General features: G+C 47.2%; 1 protein-coding gene across 2 annotated transcripts; it reads left to right on the top strand.

Moving 5' to 3' along the window:
* The first annotated feature begins 2,205 nt into the window (after positions 1 to 2,205).
* LOC118218423 (gamma-synuclein-like) lies at positions 2,206 to 14,987 on the top strand. Of its 2 annotated transcripts, XM_035401055.1 has the most exons (6): positions 2,207 to 2,729; positions 9,101 to 9,142; positions 9,838 to 9,965; positions 10,950 to 10,967; positions 13,773 to 13,829; positions 14,500 to 14,987. In XM_035401055.1, exons 1-5 carry the CDS (start codon positions 2,609 to 2,611, stop codon positions 13,827 to 13,829), a joined length of 366 nt encoding a protein of 121 aa, XP_035256946.1. In that variant the 5' UTR covers positions 2,207 to 2,608; the 3' UTR covers positions 14,500 to 14,987. The 2 variants fall into 2 exon arrangements, with proteins under 2 accessions (XP_035256947.1, XP_035256946.1); XM_035401056.1 differs by lacking the exon at positions 10,950 to 10,967 and having other exon boundaries at positions 2,206 to 2,729.
* The last annotated feature ends 3,879 nt before the right edge of the window (positions 14,988 to 18,866 follow it).

The following is an 18,866-nucleotide window of genomic DNA, read 5'->3' as shown; positions in this document are numbered from 1 at the left end:
CCTAGGGGCACTGGGGCAGGGGCACTAGGGCGGGGCAGTGGGGCGGGGCACTGGGGCAGGGCACTGGTGCAGGGGCACTGGGGCAGGGCACTGGGGCAGGGCACTGGGGCGGGGCACTGGGGTGGGGCAGGGGCACTGGGGCGGGGCACTGGGGCAGGGGCACTGGGGCGGGGCACTGGTGCAGGGGCACTGGGGCAGGGGCACTGGGGCGGGGCACTGGGCAGGGCACTGGGGCAGGTGGTAATGCGTCCCTTCACTGTATCCTGTCTGTAATGCACTTACTGGTGGTAGGTTGTGTGTGACACATTTGATTCCAATGTAAAATCCAGCGACCAATCACAGGCTGCCTCTAAAGCTATGCAGGTCCTAAACAGTCCAATAAGAAAGGAGGGCGTGCAGGGGCACCAAATGGGGCTAGGTAAGTTAGGACGATTCCAAAATCCCTGACTGACCGGGACCCTCAAAAAATACTAGAACATGGGCTTTTCCCGGGTGGTGGGGCCCAGTGTGAGATGTTTTAATGGGGCCCAAATTTCCTGGTGGGGTCCCCGGGGGCGTGTCCAACAAAGTCAACTTGATGAAGTGATGAACTTCCTGTCAGGAAACCTATCTGTGGCACTGCTGACTATGGCTGAGATCCAGGAAATAGCTATTGATAAAATATTTCACCTCAGCTCACTTCAGTGACTCCTCTGGCCAATAGGGAGCCTGCGGTCTCCTCCGGCCAATAGGGAGTCTGCGTTCTGCCCTGCACTAGTTGCATCAGAATTGCAGTCATGCCAGTCAACATCTTCTCAAACTAACGAAGGGTTTCACAGTGACCAGGAATCCCAAATTGGGAGGAAAAGTTTTTTTGTTTTCTTTCATTATTGAAAATAAACCCAATCATATTAAAACAACTGGAATTTTTTTAAATGCAAGAATGTGTCATGCCAGATCTGAATATTAAATAAAAAAAATAAAGCCCTAATTTACTGGACAAAAAACAATAAATAATGGAGATACTTAACCCACTGTCATATTTAACCTGACTGGTCTTATTATTATTAAATTTGGGTTGAGAGTACAGTCTACTCAGCCCCCTGCTTGTTACATAAAGGTGCATCGATCAGACGCTCAGACACACAAAAGGGTGCTTATCGTAAGATGAAACACACACATACGTCACTGTGTCAACGGTGACACCTAATTGATTAGAGTTTGTGGATTTCAAACCACAGATCAGGAAGGGAGATTGTGGAGGTTTGCCTGTTTGAAGTCAGAAGTCTGAAGTGTCTGTTCTGTGAGGATAATGGAGATCGATGTGGGGGGAGGAGGGGGTGTATTTTAAAAAGGGGGGTGAAGGTGGAGACGCCTGCCAGGCTGGCAGTGCCCTCAGTGCCCCGCTAATGCGTCTCACGAGCCAGGGGCATCGGAGGGAGGGTTGCCCAACCCGGGCCTCGCATCAAGAATGCAATCCACCACGCTGACGCACCAGCGCGTGTGTGCGTGGGGGTGAGTGTGCATGTGTGTGTGTGTGTGCCTGTGTGTGTGTGTGCGTGTGTGTGTGAGAGAGAAAGTGTGTGTGTGTGTGTGTGTGTGTGTGTGAGTGTGTGTGAGTGCGTGCGTGTGTGTGTGTGTGAGAGAGAGAGTGTGTGTGTGTGTGTGTGTGTGAGAGAGAGAGTGTGTGTGTGTGTGCCTGTGTGTGTGTGTGCATGTGTGTGTGTGTGTGCCTGTGTGTGTGAGAGAGAGAGTGTGTGTGTGTGCGCGTGTGTGTGAGAGAGAGAGTGTGTGTGTGTGTGTGTGTGTGTGTGTGTGAGTGTGTGCATGTGTGTGTGTGTGCGTGTGTGTGTGTGTGTGTGGGTGTGAGAGAGAGAGTGTGTGTGTGTGTGTGTGTGTGTGAGAGAGAGAGTGTGTGTGTGTGTGTGTATGTGAGTGCGTGCGTGTGTGAGAGAGAGAGTGTGTGTGTGTGTGTGTGTGTGTGTGCCTGTGTGTGTGAGAGAGAGAGTGTGTGTGTGTGTGTGTGCGTGCGTGTGTGTGTGTGTGTGTGTGTACAGATGGAGGGAGGAGGGTAGGGGTGTGTGTGTGTGTGTGTGTACAGATGGAGGGAGGAGGGTAGGGGTGTGTGTGTGTGTGTGTGAGAGAGAGTGTCTGTGTGTGTGTGTGTGTGTGTGTACAGATGGAGGGAGGAGGGTAGGGGTGGGTGGGCATTTGGATTTAAATCCACCGAAGCATCTAGCAGAAAGCATCTTCCTGCATTCTGTTCTCTCGTTCGCCTGCTTGTTTTCCTCTCACTCTCTCTCTCGCTCACACACACACACACACTCTCTCTCTCTTTCTCTCACGCTCTCTCTCTCTCTCCCTCTCTCTCCCTCTCTCTCGCGTCACTGCTCTTCTTGTTAACTGAGTCCCCGTCTGTCTGCCGGAGCACAGACCTCCCAGCTCTCTCTCTCTCTCTCAGAAGAGCAGCGCCCAGGCTGTGGGAATCGCGTGCACGCTCACACACACACGCTCACACGCTCACACACACGCATACACACACGCACGTGTGGGTCCCGCACGCAGGTACACACACACACACACTCGCTCTCGCACACACGCGTGTCCAGCCCGGAGCCGGCAGCCCAGCATGGACGTCCTGAAGAAAGGCTTTTCCATGGCCAAGGAAGGGGTGGTGGCGGCAGCGGAGAAGACCAAGGAGGGTCTGGAGGAGGCGGCCGCCAAAACCAAGGAGGGGGTCATGTACGTGGGTAAGTACCGGCGCGGGGCAGGAGCTGGGGAGGGGAGGTGAAATCGGGCAGGTGTGAGACGGGGGGGGGGGGGGACGCCGTCGAGCGGCGGCTCTGGCGATCGCCGTCCCGTTCCGGAAGGTAGCGGCGGGCTCGGCTCGCGGAGCGGAGCGGCGGGAGGAGCGGCGCGTGATCGATGACCGAGCGCGTCTGCGGACCGAGCCGCCCCCCCGCCCCCCCCCCCTGGTCTGGGACGGCGATCAGCCGGAGAGAAGGAGGCAGTGATGCGGAAGGGGGGTGGGGTGGTGGTGGAGATTCTGTAAAATGTAGGTTAGAGGCGATGAGCGCGACCCGTTTGGAAGCTACCGGCAGAGGGGGTGAGGGTGGGGCGGCCCGAGGGTGGGGGGTGGGGGGGGAAAGGCTGGAGGAAAGGGAAAGAAATGGTGGAGAAGCGACAGAAACACTGTGGCGAGAGAAAGAAAGAAAGAAAGAGGGTGGAGGAGGGAGAGAGAGAAAAGAGGATGGTGGAGGAAAAGGGCAGAAGGGTTGTGGAGAGAGAAAGAGAAAGAGTAGATGACTGCAGGTTTACTTTTAAATCTGGAGCTCATCAGCTTGTTTGCACTTATTGTTTAAAGGGTTGTGATAGATTATAAAGCTTTATACAATTATTTAAAAATGAACCCATGATGTCTCAAAATGTCCAGGGTGGGACCAGCAGACAGAGGCAGGGGTGTGCGTGACTGAGGTGTAGCGTCTAAAGGGGGCGTCCTGGACTGGAATTGAGGCAGGCGATGGTGGTCCCCCTGTCCCTGTTCTGTGTGAGTCTGGCCTGGGGCCCCCACAGGCAGGGTGGTAGCGCACCAGGTTTAGCCCTGTGGCTGGGTCGCTGTGCTTCTCTCCTGTAGATATGTGCAGCGGGTCCAGCAGGTCACGTCTACGCACAGCAGGGCTACATCACTCCTAATTTACAGGAGGGAGAGAGAACGAGAAATGGGGGGGGGGGGTGTAGAGAGAGAGAGAGGGAGGGGATGAGCGGAAAGGTCAGGGAGAGAGAGAGCAAGAGAAAGAGACAGAGAGGGGGGGAAGGAGAGAGAACGGGACGAAGAGAAAAAGAGAGAGAAAAGGAAAGGGAGAGACAGAGAGACTTCATTTCGTAATCAGTCCTGGCCAGCATTAATGCATGTCACTTCCACGCTGTCACCCATATCCATAGAACAAGAAAAGAGAAACAGAGAAAATAAACTAGAACAAACCTCAACATACGAAACTGAAAACAGCAAGCAGGAGGAAACTATCCAAGTATCACGTTAAAATATTAACGGCCAATTTTTCATCACACATCAATAACAGGATGTCCTGTTTGCACCACCTAGCTTTGAATTCATGCCAATCATTCTTCAGAAAATAATATGTAAATTCCCATTGGAGTTAACGGGCCAATCAGGAGCCACAGCCACATCACTGTATCAGAACGACCAGTTGCTGTTCACGTGGAAACTTCCCTGTGTTCCACACAGCCCCTTTTTGCTGGAGGGAGAGAAATTGAGGAAGAGAGAAAGAGAAAGGGAGATCGAGAGGGAGAGATGGCGTAGGGGGGAAGCGGTAGAGGGGAGGGTGTGACCGCACTGAAAGCCTGGTAATTAATCTTAGAGCCGTTCGTTTATCGGAGATCTCATTAGAGCGATATCCAATATCCGGCCCGCTGCTCTTCTGCCAGGCGGCTTATCAAAGTAAAAATAATATATATTTTTTTTTTAAATGGCGTCCTTAAGGCCCTGATACTAATCTCACATGATCACGCAATGCCCCTTCTAGATCTTTCCATCTGACATCCCTGCTGCATCTAGCTTGGACATTTAGGTCCAGAGCAGATCGCTCTGATTTTTTTTTTAACCTTTATTTAACTAGGAGGCCTGTTGATGTGGAGAACAACGTCTTTCAAGAGTACATCTGCAGGGACGCACGTACTGTATGTGCGTAGGCGACGCGAACGCAGCTCAATCCAAAAATAGTCATGCTATGCTCAGTACATGCTCTTATCAGTAAGTTCTAGATCCTCACGAGATCTAGATCCAACTGTGCCTCAATACAATGTTTTAGGGGGCTCAGTAAATTAAGCAGTGTGCTTAGCCCACAGCTGGGTCCATCTTCCCATAGGAAACGCCCATGCAGGACCCACTCAAAAACCGGACAGTAACTCACCCTAAACAAAGGGAGAGACACGACTGCACACCCAAGCCTTTCAGCTCACTCCCTTTTTCCCATGAGTCTGCTGGGGGAAGCTACCTTGTCCCAGGGTGCGATACTGACAGAGTTTTTGTCAGGAATCCTACAGGTAATTATCAGTACACCTGAGGTGTTCCGTGTGCGCACAGTCAATTTCTGGGACTTTCTCTCTCGGGCGACGCGACGTCGACCGGCCGAGCGCTCCGGTCCGGGAGACGCTGGCGAATCTTCGGCGGAATTTGGCGTGTCTGGATGCGCCGCGCAGATCAAGGTCGTTCCGCCTGGGTTCCACCGACCAATCGGAGCGAACGACGGCTCGCGGAGCAGTGCGGTTAATTGGGCTCACCGGCTAGCCTATCCGCCGTCTGCTTGGTCGGGGTTCTTCGAGCCGTCATCCTTCTGACTGAAAGCGTGTGACTGAACGGAGAAACTGAGTGACCTGTTTTTTTCCCCATGTTCGGCCAGCAGCAGCCCAGCTCAAACAGACTCCGATGGGGCACTCGATGCTCAAGAGCCAGTGAGAGGGAGAGTAGCCTCCCCCCCACATCCGTGGTTCTGCTCTGATAGAGCACTAGAGCATGGTCCAATGGTCCAATGGTTCAGTCTTCTGTAGCTTCATTAAAAAGCCCTGTTTGACATTCAGAAAGGGCATTGCCTTCCGTAGAAAAGTCTCATCGAGATGTTTCTATTTCCAACCTGCATGTAGCATGCTGTTTATCTCTATGCTCACATTATGGCATAGCTGCCAAGACAGTTGGATGTGGTCGTGGTGTGGTGTGTGTACTTCGATATGGCGTTGACTGGTGTGGTATAGAGTGATACGGTATAGACCAGTGTGGTATAGAGTGATACAGTATAGACTGGTGTATGGAATTATTTGGTATAGACTGGTGTGGTATAGATTGATGTAGTATTGACTGATGTGGTATTGAGTCATATGATATAGACTGGTGTGGTATAGAATGATATGGTATAGACTGGTGTGGTATAGAGTGGTATGATACAAACTGGTGTGGTATAAAGTGATATGGTATAGACTTGCATGGTATAGAGTGATATAGTACATACTGGTGTGGTATAGAGTAATATGGTATAGACTTGTGTGGTATAGAGTGATATTGTCCAGGCTGGTGTGGTGTGATTACAGTGTGTTGTGTTATTGTTTGAGTGCTGTGTTGTGTTGTGGTGTGGATATAGCACAGTGTGTTGTGTTATTGTTTGAGTGCTGTGTTGTGTTGTGGTGTGGATATAGCACAGTGTGTTGTGTTATTGTTTGAGTTCTGTGGTGTGCCCTGGTGTGAAATTTAATTATGTGGTGAGTTTATTTTGCAGACTGGTGTCACAATGCTGCCCCACGCCCCACCCTTCAAAGACAGACTTCTCTCACTCAGGGTCACAACAGTGAACAATGAACAAGGGAACATCCCTTTCCCCCATCAGTCTTTTCAAAATAATTATTGTTAGATGCCAGTGTCTAATTTAAATGGCCATTGGGGTTAAAAGAATTTAATGAATAGGTGTTAAGAATCCAAATCTAATCACCTAGAAATGCTATTTATAGCTATCAATAGAGATGCTATTTATACAGACCAATAAGTCTGTCTTTGCACCAAAAATACACTTAGAATAAATGCATATTTTTTGTAATAATTTGTCTCCGACAAGTTTTCGCTTTTTGGCATCAACATTGCTTGATAGTGCATGGCGTGGACTGTTTGAGTTTTAGATGTCAGAGAGGTAGATTATAACACAGCATGGTATTGTGTGGTTCTGTATGGTATGGCGAAGGTAATGCTCGGCATACTGCGATACGGTGCAGTGTGCTGTAGCGTGGTGTCATACAGCATGGCATTTTGTGCCGTGGTATTTCGTGGTCTGGTGCAGGACGTTTGTGATGTGTGCCGCGCTTGTGGCGTGTTGTGGTTCTGCACAGAACAGGACTAGCCCTCACGCTTACCCAGAAGGCATTGCACCAGCCCCCCCCCCTCTCTCACACTGCAACGTTTCCAGTAATCAGAATTACTTACTGTATGCTTGATCAACATTGTACAGATTCCAATCTCTTGCTATTTCTCTCTTTCTCCTTCTCTCTGTCTCTCTCTCACTCCTCCCTCCCTTCCTCCATCTCTCCCCTCACCCAGATGGTTACATAAGTAGTGTTTAATCATAATATATTAATCACAGCCAGTCGGGGGAAAATGGGAATCTTATGCAGCTCCTGAGGAATCGAGACTGGCCCAATTACTCTGAGCAATCTCTCTGTAGTCCCGGCTCTTTGCTAATTGAGATTTCCTGTACTGTCGGGGACTTGAGTGTATTCAGCATATGCCCAAGAAAAGCCTCTAATGGTGAGGTGTGGAGGCATCACAACCCAGTGTGTAATCAGGAGCATGTAGGCTAGGACACTACTCCTCACCTGCTCAGCCAATCACAGCACGGTTTACTGCTGTATGGTATTAATTTCACCAGTGAAATTATTGTTTCTGGTGAATTCTAAGGAAATAATATTTCAGACTGCTGATCAGTATATCCTAATTACAACATAGAATCCCTATCTTAATTATATTATACTCTGTAAAGCCTCTTACTCTGGAAAGCATCTTTATGACAGTTCTCTGTAAAAAAAAAAAAAAAAGGTGCTATACATATAAAATTGAATTCAATTGATTTGAAAGTCTAATATACGAAATTATTTTGTTAATCATCACGCTTGGCCTGTTTTGTAATACCGGAGGGGGGGGAATCGGGGTTGTGACTCCCCAATCTCCCCCCCCCCCCCCCAATTAATTTTGTCCTTGATCTAAAACCTAAACAATCCCTTCCTCTAAGCCACTCAGAAAGCAGCCCCTTGCCCTCGCCCCTGCGCGGTCCAGACCGTCCCTCTGGCATGTCTGTGTCCCTCTGGCATGTCTGTGTCCCTCTGGCATGTCCGTGTCCCTCTGGCATGTCTGTGTCCCTCTGGCATGTCTGTGTCCCTCTGGCATGTCTGTGTCCCTCTGGCATGTCTGTGTCCCTCTGGCATGTCTGTGCCCCTCTGGCATGTCTGTGTCCCTCTGGCATGTCTGTGTCCCTCTGGCATGTCTGTGCCCCTCTGGCATGTCTGTGGCCCTCTGGCATGTCTGTGTCCCTCTGGCATGTCTGCGCTGAAGCAGCCCATTGTCCATCACCACGGGAACGCTGACGTGCGAGCCTCGAGATGCACGGGTGGGGTGGGGTGGGGGTGGGGGGGGGGGCAGGGAGGGGGGGCGGGCGTCTCCGTAGCAAACGCACGTGACTGGGGACCTCACGTTGGGCAAGAACAGAGCAACGGTTTGTTATGCTGGGTGTCCCCATGAAAGAGGGAGAGAGAGAGAGAGAGAGAGAGAGAAACAGACAGTGAGAGAGTTAGAGAGAGAAAGATAGAGAGAGAGAGACAGAGACCGAGACAGTGAGAGAGGGACAGTGAGTTCTCTGCCGGTTCTTTGAAAACGGTGTGTGGGAGAGCCGGGTTCTGGACCGGGCTCCCATCGGCTCTGGCCCCGCTGCAGCCTGGCATCTCGGGTCGAGTCGGGGGGTGGGGTGGGGTCGGGGGGGGGGGGGGCAGCTGACCTTTCCCCACAGCGCCGCACGGGCTGAGCTCCAGCTGCTGGACTGAGGCGAGCCGTTGGCCCCAGAGAGGGAACAATCCGTGCAGGACGCCCCAGGGGGCTCCACACAGCCGACAAGGGCCGGTCGGGTCCAAGTCGGGTGGAGAATCATCAGACCAAAATGTTCTTGCACCGGGGGATGGGGGGGGCAGGGGGGGCGGGGGGCAGCAATCACATTTCGGGGGGGAAGTGATCACAGACTAGAGAACCGATAGCCGTCAACACTTAAATTGCCGTGCAATTTAAAAAATGAGTTCCAAAATAAATTTTAACACTTGAATTTTATGACCCTAAATAACTGCAAGTGTTTATGCCAATAACACAGCTCTGGTCGTTTGCCAGCGGTCGGAGAGAAGATGGGACGGGCATCGAGTCCGTCACAGTAGTTTTGGAGGACAAACGCTGTCACACGCTGAGTGAATGATTGACATCGACGAGTGGGTGTGCCTTGGGAATGTCAGTCAGGATACTGCAATGGCCTTCAGCCATTGATCAAATGGAAGTGAATTATATATATTTTTTTCTTTTTTTCCCCTACAGGTACAAAGACAAAGGAGGGAGTGGTGTCAGGTGTAAATACAGGTGAGGAGTCAGGTCCAGTGAGTACCTGCATCAGTGCTATCTGTAGGAGATGCATGCTACACCATGGATCATGCCCTACAGTACTTTCCTGGTCAGACACTAGTCACGGCACTGGATAGAAGTGGAGGAATTCATCATGTGTTGTGTACCATAACTCTAGAAAAAAAGAAATCAGCTGTGACATTGCAGGAATTGTGGCCTGCTCTGTAAAAGCATATGGAAATGTATTTTATAGCTCGGCTGGTGGGTTATAGAGTGAAAAATCAACTGGCTCCATGAGTTTTTAAGGAAGTGCATACTAGTGTGCAAACCTCTCCAGCTGGTTGTTACAAATCCAACAGGTTTAACAGCCTGACCTGATTCAGACTTAGTACAGCTGAGCCTTATTCGAATTTAACACCGCAGGGCCTGATTCAGACTTAGCACAGCTGAGCCTTATTCAAATTTAACACTGCAGGGCCTGATTCAGACTTAGCACAGCTCGGCCTGATTTCAGCACCACTCTAGACCTGGCTAGATTTAGAGCCTGGAGGACTTGGGTTTGAACGCTCTCTGTTTAGAATACTAAAATGGCTCATTTGAATTCACCGGACGGAATGCGGTCCCCCCCTAGTAGTCCGTGTGATTTAAAGGGTCGGGATGGACGCCCTCCAGCAGCTAACGGGGACGCGTGCGTTCCTCTGTGCCTGTCTCAGTGTCCCAGAGAACGACCGACCAGGCTAACATAGTGGCCGAAGCTGCTGTCTCCAGCGCCAACGACCTGTCCCAGAAAACAGTGGAGGGGGTGGAGAATGTGGCACTGTCTACCGGCCTGGTCAACCCGGTAAGGGGGGAGGACGGGGGGGGCGGGGGGGGCTGGGGGACGGGGGGGGGCCGGGGGGACTGGACGGGTGAATACAATCGAAGATATTTACTCTTTCACACAGACTAGGGTGTCAGTGAGTCATTACGGTGCCAGAGGGTACTGTGGCCCGGAGGAATTTTCCGTTCTGCTGTTCACAAAAACTAGAACATAAATTTGAAGGACGCGTTCCATTCGAGTGTAACGTGCCCCAGGTTTATAGCACAGTGTTCTAGTCCAGGGATGTTTGAACATTGTAATTGTGGTCACCTGGGCACACACTGGAAAGCCTGTTTAGAGTGCACTCACCACCGCACTCATCCTCACACTGAGCACTTGAGTTCAGGTCAGTTGAAGGAGTCCTCGCATGGCAGAGATGATCTGAAACTGAGGACGGAATGAGAGCGGGCGGGAACCGCGATCGATGCCGAGCGCTTCTGTTCCTTCTCACCGCAGAAGGAGTTCTGGAAAGCTCTCTCTGTTCTGTGGAGAGGCTGAGTGTGCAGTGCCCCTGAGCCCTGTGCAGTCCTGTGCAGTTTCTATACCTGCACAGTCCCTATACCTGTGCAGTCCTGTGCAGTTCCTATACCTGTGCAGTCCTGTGCAGTTCCTGTACCTGTACAGTCCTGTGCAGTTCCTATACCTGCACAGTCCCTATACCTGTGCAGTCCTGTGCAGTTCCTGTACCTGTGCAGTCCTGTGCAGTTCCTATACCGGTGCAGTCCTGTGTAGTTCCTATACCTGTACAGACCCTATACCTTTGCAGTCCGGTGCAGCTCTGTGCAGTTCCAAAACCTCTGCAGTCCTGTGCAGTTCCTATACCTGTGCTGTCCTGTGCAGTCCTGTGCAGTTCCATGTCAGTACCTGTACCCACCACCTGTGCTGTTATCTGACCTGTGTGTTTTTGTCTGCCATTAACCTCTTCCTTTTGTCTCTCCATGGGATGGCCCCTGTGACCGGCGTCAGGATGAACCTGGGACTAAGGTGCCTTTTCTCAGGAAGGGGGGGGGGGGGGGGGGGGGGGCAGTATTTATGTTTGGAGAGGGATGGGTGAATGCACTGCATGTTGTCTGCAACCTGTTCGTTTTTGCGGTGCTTGCTGATTAAAAAAATATACATCCACCAATAGTGTGTAGGGACTGGGGCATTGCATAGATATTCTGTAATAAGTCAAATACGTCAAATATATCCTGATATCCTCAATCTTCGCATATTTGTCACATTGAATTGTTTTAAATTTTTAGACAAAATGTAAGATTAGACAAAGGGAACCCGAGGAAATAATTATTTTATTTATTTAATGAAAAAAGTTATCAGACTCTAAGAGGGCAATTACTTTTTCGCATGGGTGATATGGATGTGTGATAACTTCTTCATTAAATAAATGAAATAATAATTTAAGAAATTTGTTTTGTGTTTACTCAAGTTCCCTATGTCTAATATTACATTTTATCTATTCACAGAAAAGCAAACGGCCCATTTTAGTGACTGTAAAACCACAGGTCAATGGTAGAAAAGGTCAAATAGATAATGAATTATGTATGAGTGGTAACGCAAACACACACCATACACTGTTTACCTCAAACTTCTATGTCTTTAACCCTTTGAAGGGCAGTAGTGTTTTTTTAGAATGTTTTCTCAAAATTAAGAGTCAGTTTTCTAGAACTCTATTGTTTCGAATCACCAGCAGTGATTGTTACATCACAATTTAGAATGTTCAGTTAAGAACATTCCGATTACATAATTGTGATCTTACGCCTTAAAGGGTTTTTAGAAAACAGCTGCAGTTGCGTTGTGAAAGATTCCAGAATTTTCCGCGTCTCAGACAGACAGGTCAGACGGACATATCGATGTGATGTGATGTCATGTTGATGCGATGCAGCAGTTTAGTCTGGGGACACAGAGGCCACACAGCGCTAGCGTGGGTCTCGGTTACAGGGGCGGGTTGGGTGAAGGGTAATCCGTTTCGACATCGACGGCTCAAAAGCTGCTGGCCCAGAATGCTCCCCCGGCCCTTCAGAAACAGCAGGCTAGCCGCTCGATGCCAGCCAGACACAGCGCATGCTGGGATGGGTGCTTTTGTAAGGGTGTGTACAGTGGGGTGGTCTCCGCCATCACTTTGACCTCATTTCCCTTCTTCTGGGACTCTGTCTCCTTTTGCTCTGTGTGTGTGTGTGTGTGTGTCTCTTTAATCTTGCTTCCATTTTCAGGCTAATGTTTTCCCCACTTGAAAAGCAGACATGTCAGTAATTGTATCCATGGTTTCTCTTCTCTCTTAGCCCCTCCCTCTCAGTCTGTCTCTGCTCACATCACACTGCTCGCTGCTCCAGTGAAACAGAGCATCTTTGTGTGTGTGTGTGTTCGTGTGCGCATCTGTGTACGTGCATGTCTGTGCGTGTATGTCTGTGTGTGTGCGTTTGTGTGTGTGTGCATGTGCGTGTGTATGTGTGCATGTGTGTGTGTGTGTGTGTGCGTGTGCGCATCCCTGTGTGTGCAAGTGTGTGTGCATGTTTGTGTGTGTGTGTGTGTGCATGTGTGTGCATATGTATGTGTGTGTGTGTGCGTACAGCTGAAATGGCTCTGCACTCACTGAATTGCACTAACACCACTGCTGTTTAACAACAATAATCCTCTTTTGCTCCAGGGCTGGGGCACCTTCTTGGCGGCCATGTTTGTCTCTGGATTTTGCGCCAACTTCTTCTGCTCTTAATTAATTAATCCAATCATTTATGGGATCAAAAATCCTAATTGCATTTCTTAATAAGGTCATGAATGGCCACTAAAAACTGTTCTTGTGTCCCTACATGACACATTTTTTTTGTGGTCTAACCCACGAGTACAAAGCTTATGAACTAATTGGGTAACCTACGGTAACCAAAGTCTGCGTAAACACACTGGCCCCAATAGAGTTCCCTGTCTCTGCTGTGCTCTACAGGAATGACCATGATCTCCATTCCCTTCAGCGAATGACGCATCTTCTCCAAAAATCCCCCTTTGAATTTCTGTCCGTGATGAAATAACTGTTGCTCCAGACTGAACTGTGCTCTGTTTCTCTGCTAGCTTTCACTGAGGTTCCTTCCCTTGGCATGTACTGTGTGCGCATGTCTGCTTGTGTGTGTGTGTGAGTGTGTTTGCAGGTGTACTGTACCTGAGAATCTGGCTCTGGCCATTTGCTCTAGAGCATCCAAACAGCAGCCTGTGTTATATCGTACTGCTCTTAAGCAGTTAAATCTTATACGCTGAAGCATTAGCACTATGAGGAGCAGACCTGGGTCAAATACATATTTTTGTTTTGGATTCAAATGCTTTTCTGTGCTCTATTGATCTTGCCTGCTGTAACTGAGCCTGCCAATATTGACCAGAAGGTAGGGTTTGCACTTTTTGAGAATATTTTATTGGTTCCATTGCACCAGATCAGTAAAGCGTAGAAAAGTATTTGAATCCAAAACCAAAAATATGTATTTGACCCAGGTCTGGTAGGGAAGGGAGACTCCTTGTGGGTGAAAGTGAAGGCAGTTGAGTATTATGTAATATGTCGAGATGCTTGTGTAATTCGCTCTCAAACCAAAACAAAGACCAGCAAGCAGAATGCACTGCCTGGTGGGACAAGGGGAGGGTGTGACACTGTTCTCTTCAAGCCGATTGGCTGCTGCGAGGGGAGGGGGGGGTGGCACACTGGTCACTGATTGGCTGTTACTTATTGACCTGGCCTGCTTTTGGCTCAGGCTGACGTACAGTGAGCCTCGTGATCCAAACGGCTAATGTCCCCCTCTCTCTGGCCTCATGCAGGGGGAGCTGTCCCACCCTGAGGGGACCGTGGAGCAGGCCGGAGACGCGGGACAGTAGGTGAGAGTGGGGGAAATAAAACGGGGGGGGGGGAGAGCTAGGAAAGGGGGGGTAGATCTTGTGAGGTTACCGTTGTTTCTGTGACTGGTTGCCTTGCTTTGTTGGCGCAATCTGTTCATCATGCCCGTAAAAGCTCCATTTTAGAACCTCTTACTCATTCCTGGCCTTTCCTCTCAAATTCAAATTCAAACTGCCACTCCTCTCACAAGGAGGAAGAGCAGACATAGATTACGAGCAAGTATACGTGAGAAATGTGTGGCTAAGGAGATGAGGAGAAAGGGTGAAGGACAGAGAGATGGATGGAAAGTGGGATGCGGGGGTGGGTGGGGGGGTTGCCATAGTGTTGGTTGCCATAGGAAAAAACATTTCATATTTCATCCCAATTTATTGCAACAGTTTTTAAAAAATCTATTTTTAAATATATTTTCCCAGATGAATTAGTGTTGGACCTTCCTCTGCCAGAAAACACATTATTTTCTGGCAAAAAACATGATATTAATGCGCTGGTTTTCCTCACCCATGTTAATACTTTTATTGCACCATAAAAACATCCAGGGAACAGATTAATACAGTACTTTGTACAGCAGATGCATGTGACTGTACCAGAAAGGGATTTTCTCGAGTCAAGCACTGATGATCCCCCCCCCCCCCCTTCTGTGTTTCCGCTCAGGGGTATTAATCCATTGTCCAGGGACCAGCAGCGACCCCCCAGCCCCCCCCACCCCATGTTGCTGCAAGAAGGAGTGCCCATGGCAGCAGCTCAAACCACCCCGACTGCCCCCGCCCAATCGGATCACCTGATCCCCCGTGCCTCTCCCCCCATAACCAACACAACATGGAGCCTCAGACGGACCTCCTGGCTGGTGTCGTTTATGGCTTTATGGAAACCAAATTTGTGAAGGACTCTCCCTCCGATCACAACACGTCCAGCCCCTCCCCCTCATGGTGTGCTCACGCGTTCATTCTTCCAAAACCCCCTGCCCCCCCCCCCCCCCAACCGCACCCCCCATGTGAGCCTCACCGCTGACCCATTTGCCCCCCCAAACACCCAAAACACAAAGCCCCTCTCCCGAACAGGAGGGTGTTCGTTTGCGGTCCCTGAGCACTGACCACAGCCATCCGGTCCAAGAGACATACACACACACACACACACACACACACCAGATAACCAGTCCGTGTAACTCTTGTCGTCTTAGAAGTGCAGAAGTGTAAGACTTAACCGGTAGTGTGCACGCTAATGAATAATATGAATAATGTAACACCTGTACTAATGCAGTAACGTTAGTTGTCCCTCATATTAGTCTGCTTTACAAGGTTTATTGAACAAGGCCTGTGTTATCTAACAGTCTGATATCTAACATCGCCCCCCCCACCACCCCACCCGCATATACAACCCCCCCCCACCCCCCGCCACCCCACCCGCATATACAACCCTCCCCTCCCCCCCCCGCCAACCCAAGCAGTGGATCCGTGGATCCCCAGGTCAGGGAAGTTAAGGGGTATAAAACCCCCCTGTTAATTCACTTGTCCCTGTTTTTCGACGACCCAGACCCCCGAGAGACTGAAAGTCCTCAAACCCGGGGTAGGTAGACCTGGATCCCACCAGCTGGAGCCCTGCTGCCCAGCCACCAGTGTCCAGAGAAAGGGGGCGACCACCCATCTAGCTGGGATCACAACCCACTCACCTTAGTTTTTATAAGCCAATGGGAAACGGTTAATAGAAAAGCAGGTGTAAGATCTGACTACGGCCAATGATAATCAAGCCGTCAGGTGCACTCATCCCAGTGGTGGGTGGGGATGCACGTTGACGCCAAGGATTCCCTCACCTCCCGGGTCGTCGATCAGCCACGCCCCCTCCCTTCCCATCATCTCGGCCCCACCTCCAACCTGTCAATCAGTGCCCAACTTTCGCCCAGCCTTGTTTCCGCTTGAAGCGACTAGAGCAGGTCTTTTAAAGTACAGCAGTGTTATTTCTTTGAAGCCAATGGAAACAGAAGACTGCATGTTGCCTTATCAGCAATTGTATGTTTGTACTCTCACAGACACACAGACACACAGACACATAGACACAGACATGCACGCACACGCACACGCACATGCACACACACACACACACACACACACAAATGCAGGCGCGTGCACACAAACACACTCACCCACACAGGTGCGTGCACACACACAGACGGACAAACACCCGCACACACACGCAAAGAAACTCAGACCTACACTCACATTCATATTAAACATCCACGCACACACACATACACACTCACACATATGTATTCATAACATTTATAAGTTGGCATCAAAGCAGACAGCTGATTTTATAAACTGTAAAATTAAAAATAAAGACAATTTTGTTGAAAGCCAAACCCAGATTTGTCTTTGTTGACTGTCGCCCCATGCTATTCCCTCTCTGATGATTGTACAGTGATTTTTAGTACTAATTTATAGTACTTTATATATATATATATATTTATATATATATATATATATATATATATATATATATATATATATATATTTAAATTACTATGAATTAATTTTCAAAAACTTATCCATATGACAGGCAGAGCTAAAATCCTATTATATTGCAAATCTCATGCCTTCTGGGTCAATGTCTTTTTTTTTCTTCCATTTGCAAAGATATATTGGAGCACAAGAAATTATGTGGGGCCTTGCTCCCCGTGAAAATCATGGTGGAAAACATTTTTAAGAAAACATGAGACACTCAAGATGAAAAACCATTGGAAAAATGATGAAATACATGTCAAAAAAAAGTTTTTTTTGAAAAGCAAAGATCATAAATATGCTTCTTTTTTACTCAGATGGATGAGATAAAGGTTTATGCAATAACCACAATGAAATAGATTAATGAAAATGCATTTGAAGACATATATGATGAAAATACAATTTCATATGAAAAAAACAGCTAAAGACATAAGTACATCTGTCACAGTGATAGTATCAAAACAATCCATTTCAGGTTTTTCTATTCAGAAGGCTAAGAAATCACGTATATTCAACAACGACTGTGACAAAATTAATAAATTGTTTGAGGACGCTTATCACAAAAAATAAGAATTAATTCTGAAAAAAGCCAAATACATAGACTATAAGCTATCAGAAAGCTTTTATTTGTGATTTTCTGATTGATTTTTCAGTACAGGTTAATGTGAATGAAGACATTTTTTGTGAAAATTTGTTTTCAAGGGAAAACCTGCAAAACACAAAACAGAGCATAGCCATTAGTTGAAAACATAAGGAAATTTTAAAAAATCTAAATATGTAATTTTGTTATTCAGACAGATGGAAAATCAACAACCGTGGTGAAATAAATTAATAATAATAGTTGTGGCAACATTTACTATGAAAAATTGGTAACATTAGAAAAGCAGCAAAGCACATTATAGTCTTACGTTCAAAAAGAAGAAAGAAAAATTCTAAATATGCCACTTTTCTTTCAAACAAGAACGCAATTTTGTTTTATCATCACACACAGTGAAATAAATGAATACATTTGTACAGGACATTTTTGTAAAAATTTCATTTCAGTGAAAAATCTGCAAAATACAAAAGAGTGAAAATCACAAACAATTTCATTAGACTATATATAGTATTATGTCCAAAATGTGTGAAAAATATAAAAAACTCTTAATTTGTATGTCATTTTTTAATTCAGATACATAAATCTAATCTATTCAATGCCCACAGTGATATAAATGAATATTAATGTTTTGGAAAATATATATGATCAAAAATGGTTTAATTTGAAAATCGGAAATTTCACAAAAATATCTAGTCTTACGTCCAAACTGTGAGAAAAATGCAAAAAAATATAAGTATCGTAATTTATTTATTCAGACAAAAAGGAAATCAAATTTATTCAACACCCATAGTGGAATAAATGAATAATGTGTTAAAAAATATATATGAACAAAAATTGGTTTCATAGGAAAATTGCTAATTTCATAAGACTATAGTCTATATGTCCAAAATGTGAGAAAAAATTTAAAAATTATACATAAGTATACATTTTAATTCAGAAATTATACATTTAATTCAGAAAATGGCAAAATACATAAGACTATATATAGTCGTATGTCCAATAAGGGTCAAAAGTGGCACAAATACAAAAATGCCTTTTATTGGAATGGATGGATTACAGATCATGTTTGTATTACAGCTGTGGTGAAATAAATGCATTATAATGTGTTTGAAGAATTTTATGATCAATAAATTGTTTTCCTGGAAAATGGCAAAATACATAAGACTATAGGCTTATGTCCAAATGAGGTCAAAAGTGGCAACTCTTCCAAAATGCTCTTTTTTTGGTACAGATGGATGGGAAATCACGTTTATAACACAACTGCGATTAAACAAAAGCATTATATAGTGTTTTAAGCATTTTATGATCAATAAAGTGTTTTCATGGAAAAATTAAAAATGTCTGTTTTTGTTGCAGATGAATGCACAATCATGTTCATAATACAGCTGTGGTGAAATAAATGAATTATGATGTGTTTTAAGCATTTTATGATCAATAAAGTGTTTTCTTGGAAAATGGCAAAAAACATAAGACTATAGGCTTATGTCCAAATTAGGTCAAAAATGGCACCTCTTCCAAAATTCTCTTTTTTTGGTACAGATGGATGGGAAATCACGTTTATAACACAACTGCGATGAAATAAATGCATTATAGCCTCATTTGCTCTTAACTGACTGCATCAAGCAGGCATTGTGTGGAGCTAGTTAGCTGCTGGTTTGTGGGGCAATTGCTTAGTCACCAGCTGCTTTTCATTTGCTAATTAGGGCTTGTAGTCTGGCTTGGAGCGACGCTAGCGTCGCTCCCTCCCAGTTTGTGTCATTGCATCCCTATCCTTCTACCATCACCCTTCCTCTCTCTACTCCCTGTCCTCACTGCTATGCTATGTGCCCATCCCATCCCAACCTGTTCTCTCCCCTTCAGAACTCGCTTCTACAGGCGAGGCCCCCCGCGGCGACGGAACCCCTCCAACCTTCGCTATCCCTCATTGA

This window comes from Anguilla anguilla, chromosome 18 (assembly GCF_013347855.1).
Source record: "Anguilla anguilla isolate fAngAng1 chromosome 18, fAngAng1.pri, whole genome shotgun sequence".
Classification (NCBI taxonomy): Eukaryota; Metazoa; Chordata; class Actinopteri; order Anguilliformes; family Anguillidae; genus Anguilla; species Anguilla anguilla.
This window is presented reverse-complemented; position numbering and strand designations above follow the sequence as displayed.

What these genes read in the sequence shown, in the direction of transcription:
- LOC118218423 (XM_035401055.1), top strand. Translation starts at nt 2,609, where the DNA reads ATGGACGTCCTGAAGAAAGGCTTTTCCATGGCCAAGGAAGGGGTGGTG. An exon ending in GGAGGGGGTCATGTACGTGG is followed by an intron (nt 2,730 to 9,100) that starts GTAAGTACCGGC and finishes TTTCCCCTACAG; the next exon opens with GTACAAAGACAAAGGAGGGA. An exon ending in GGTGTCAGGTGTAAATACAG is followed by an intron (nt 9,143 to 9,837) that starts GTGAGGAGTCAG and finishes TGCCTGTCTCAG; the next exon opens with TGTCCCAGAGAACGACCGAC.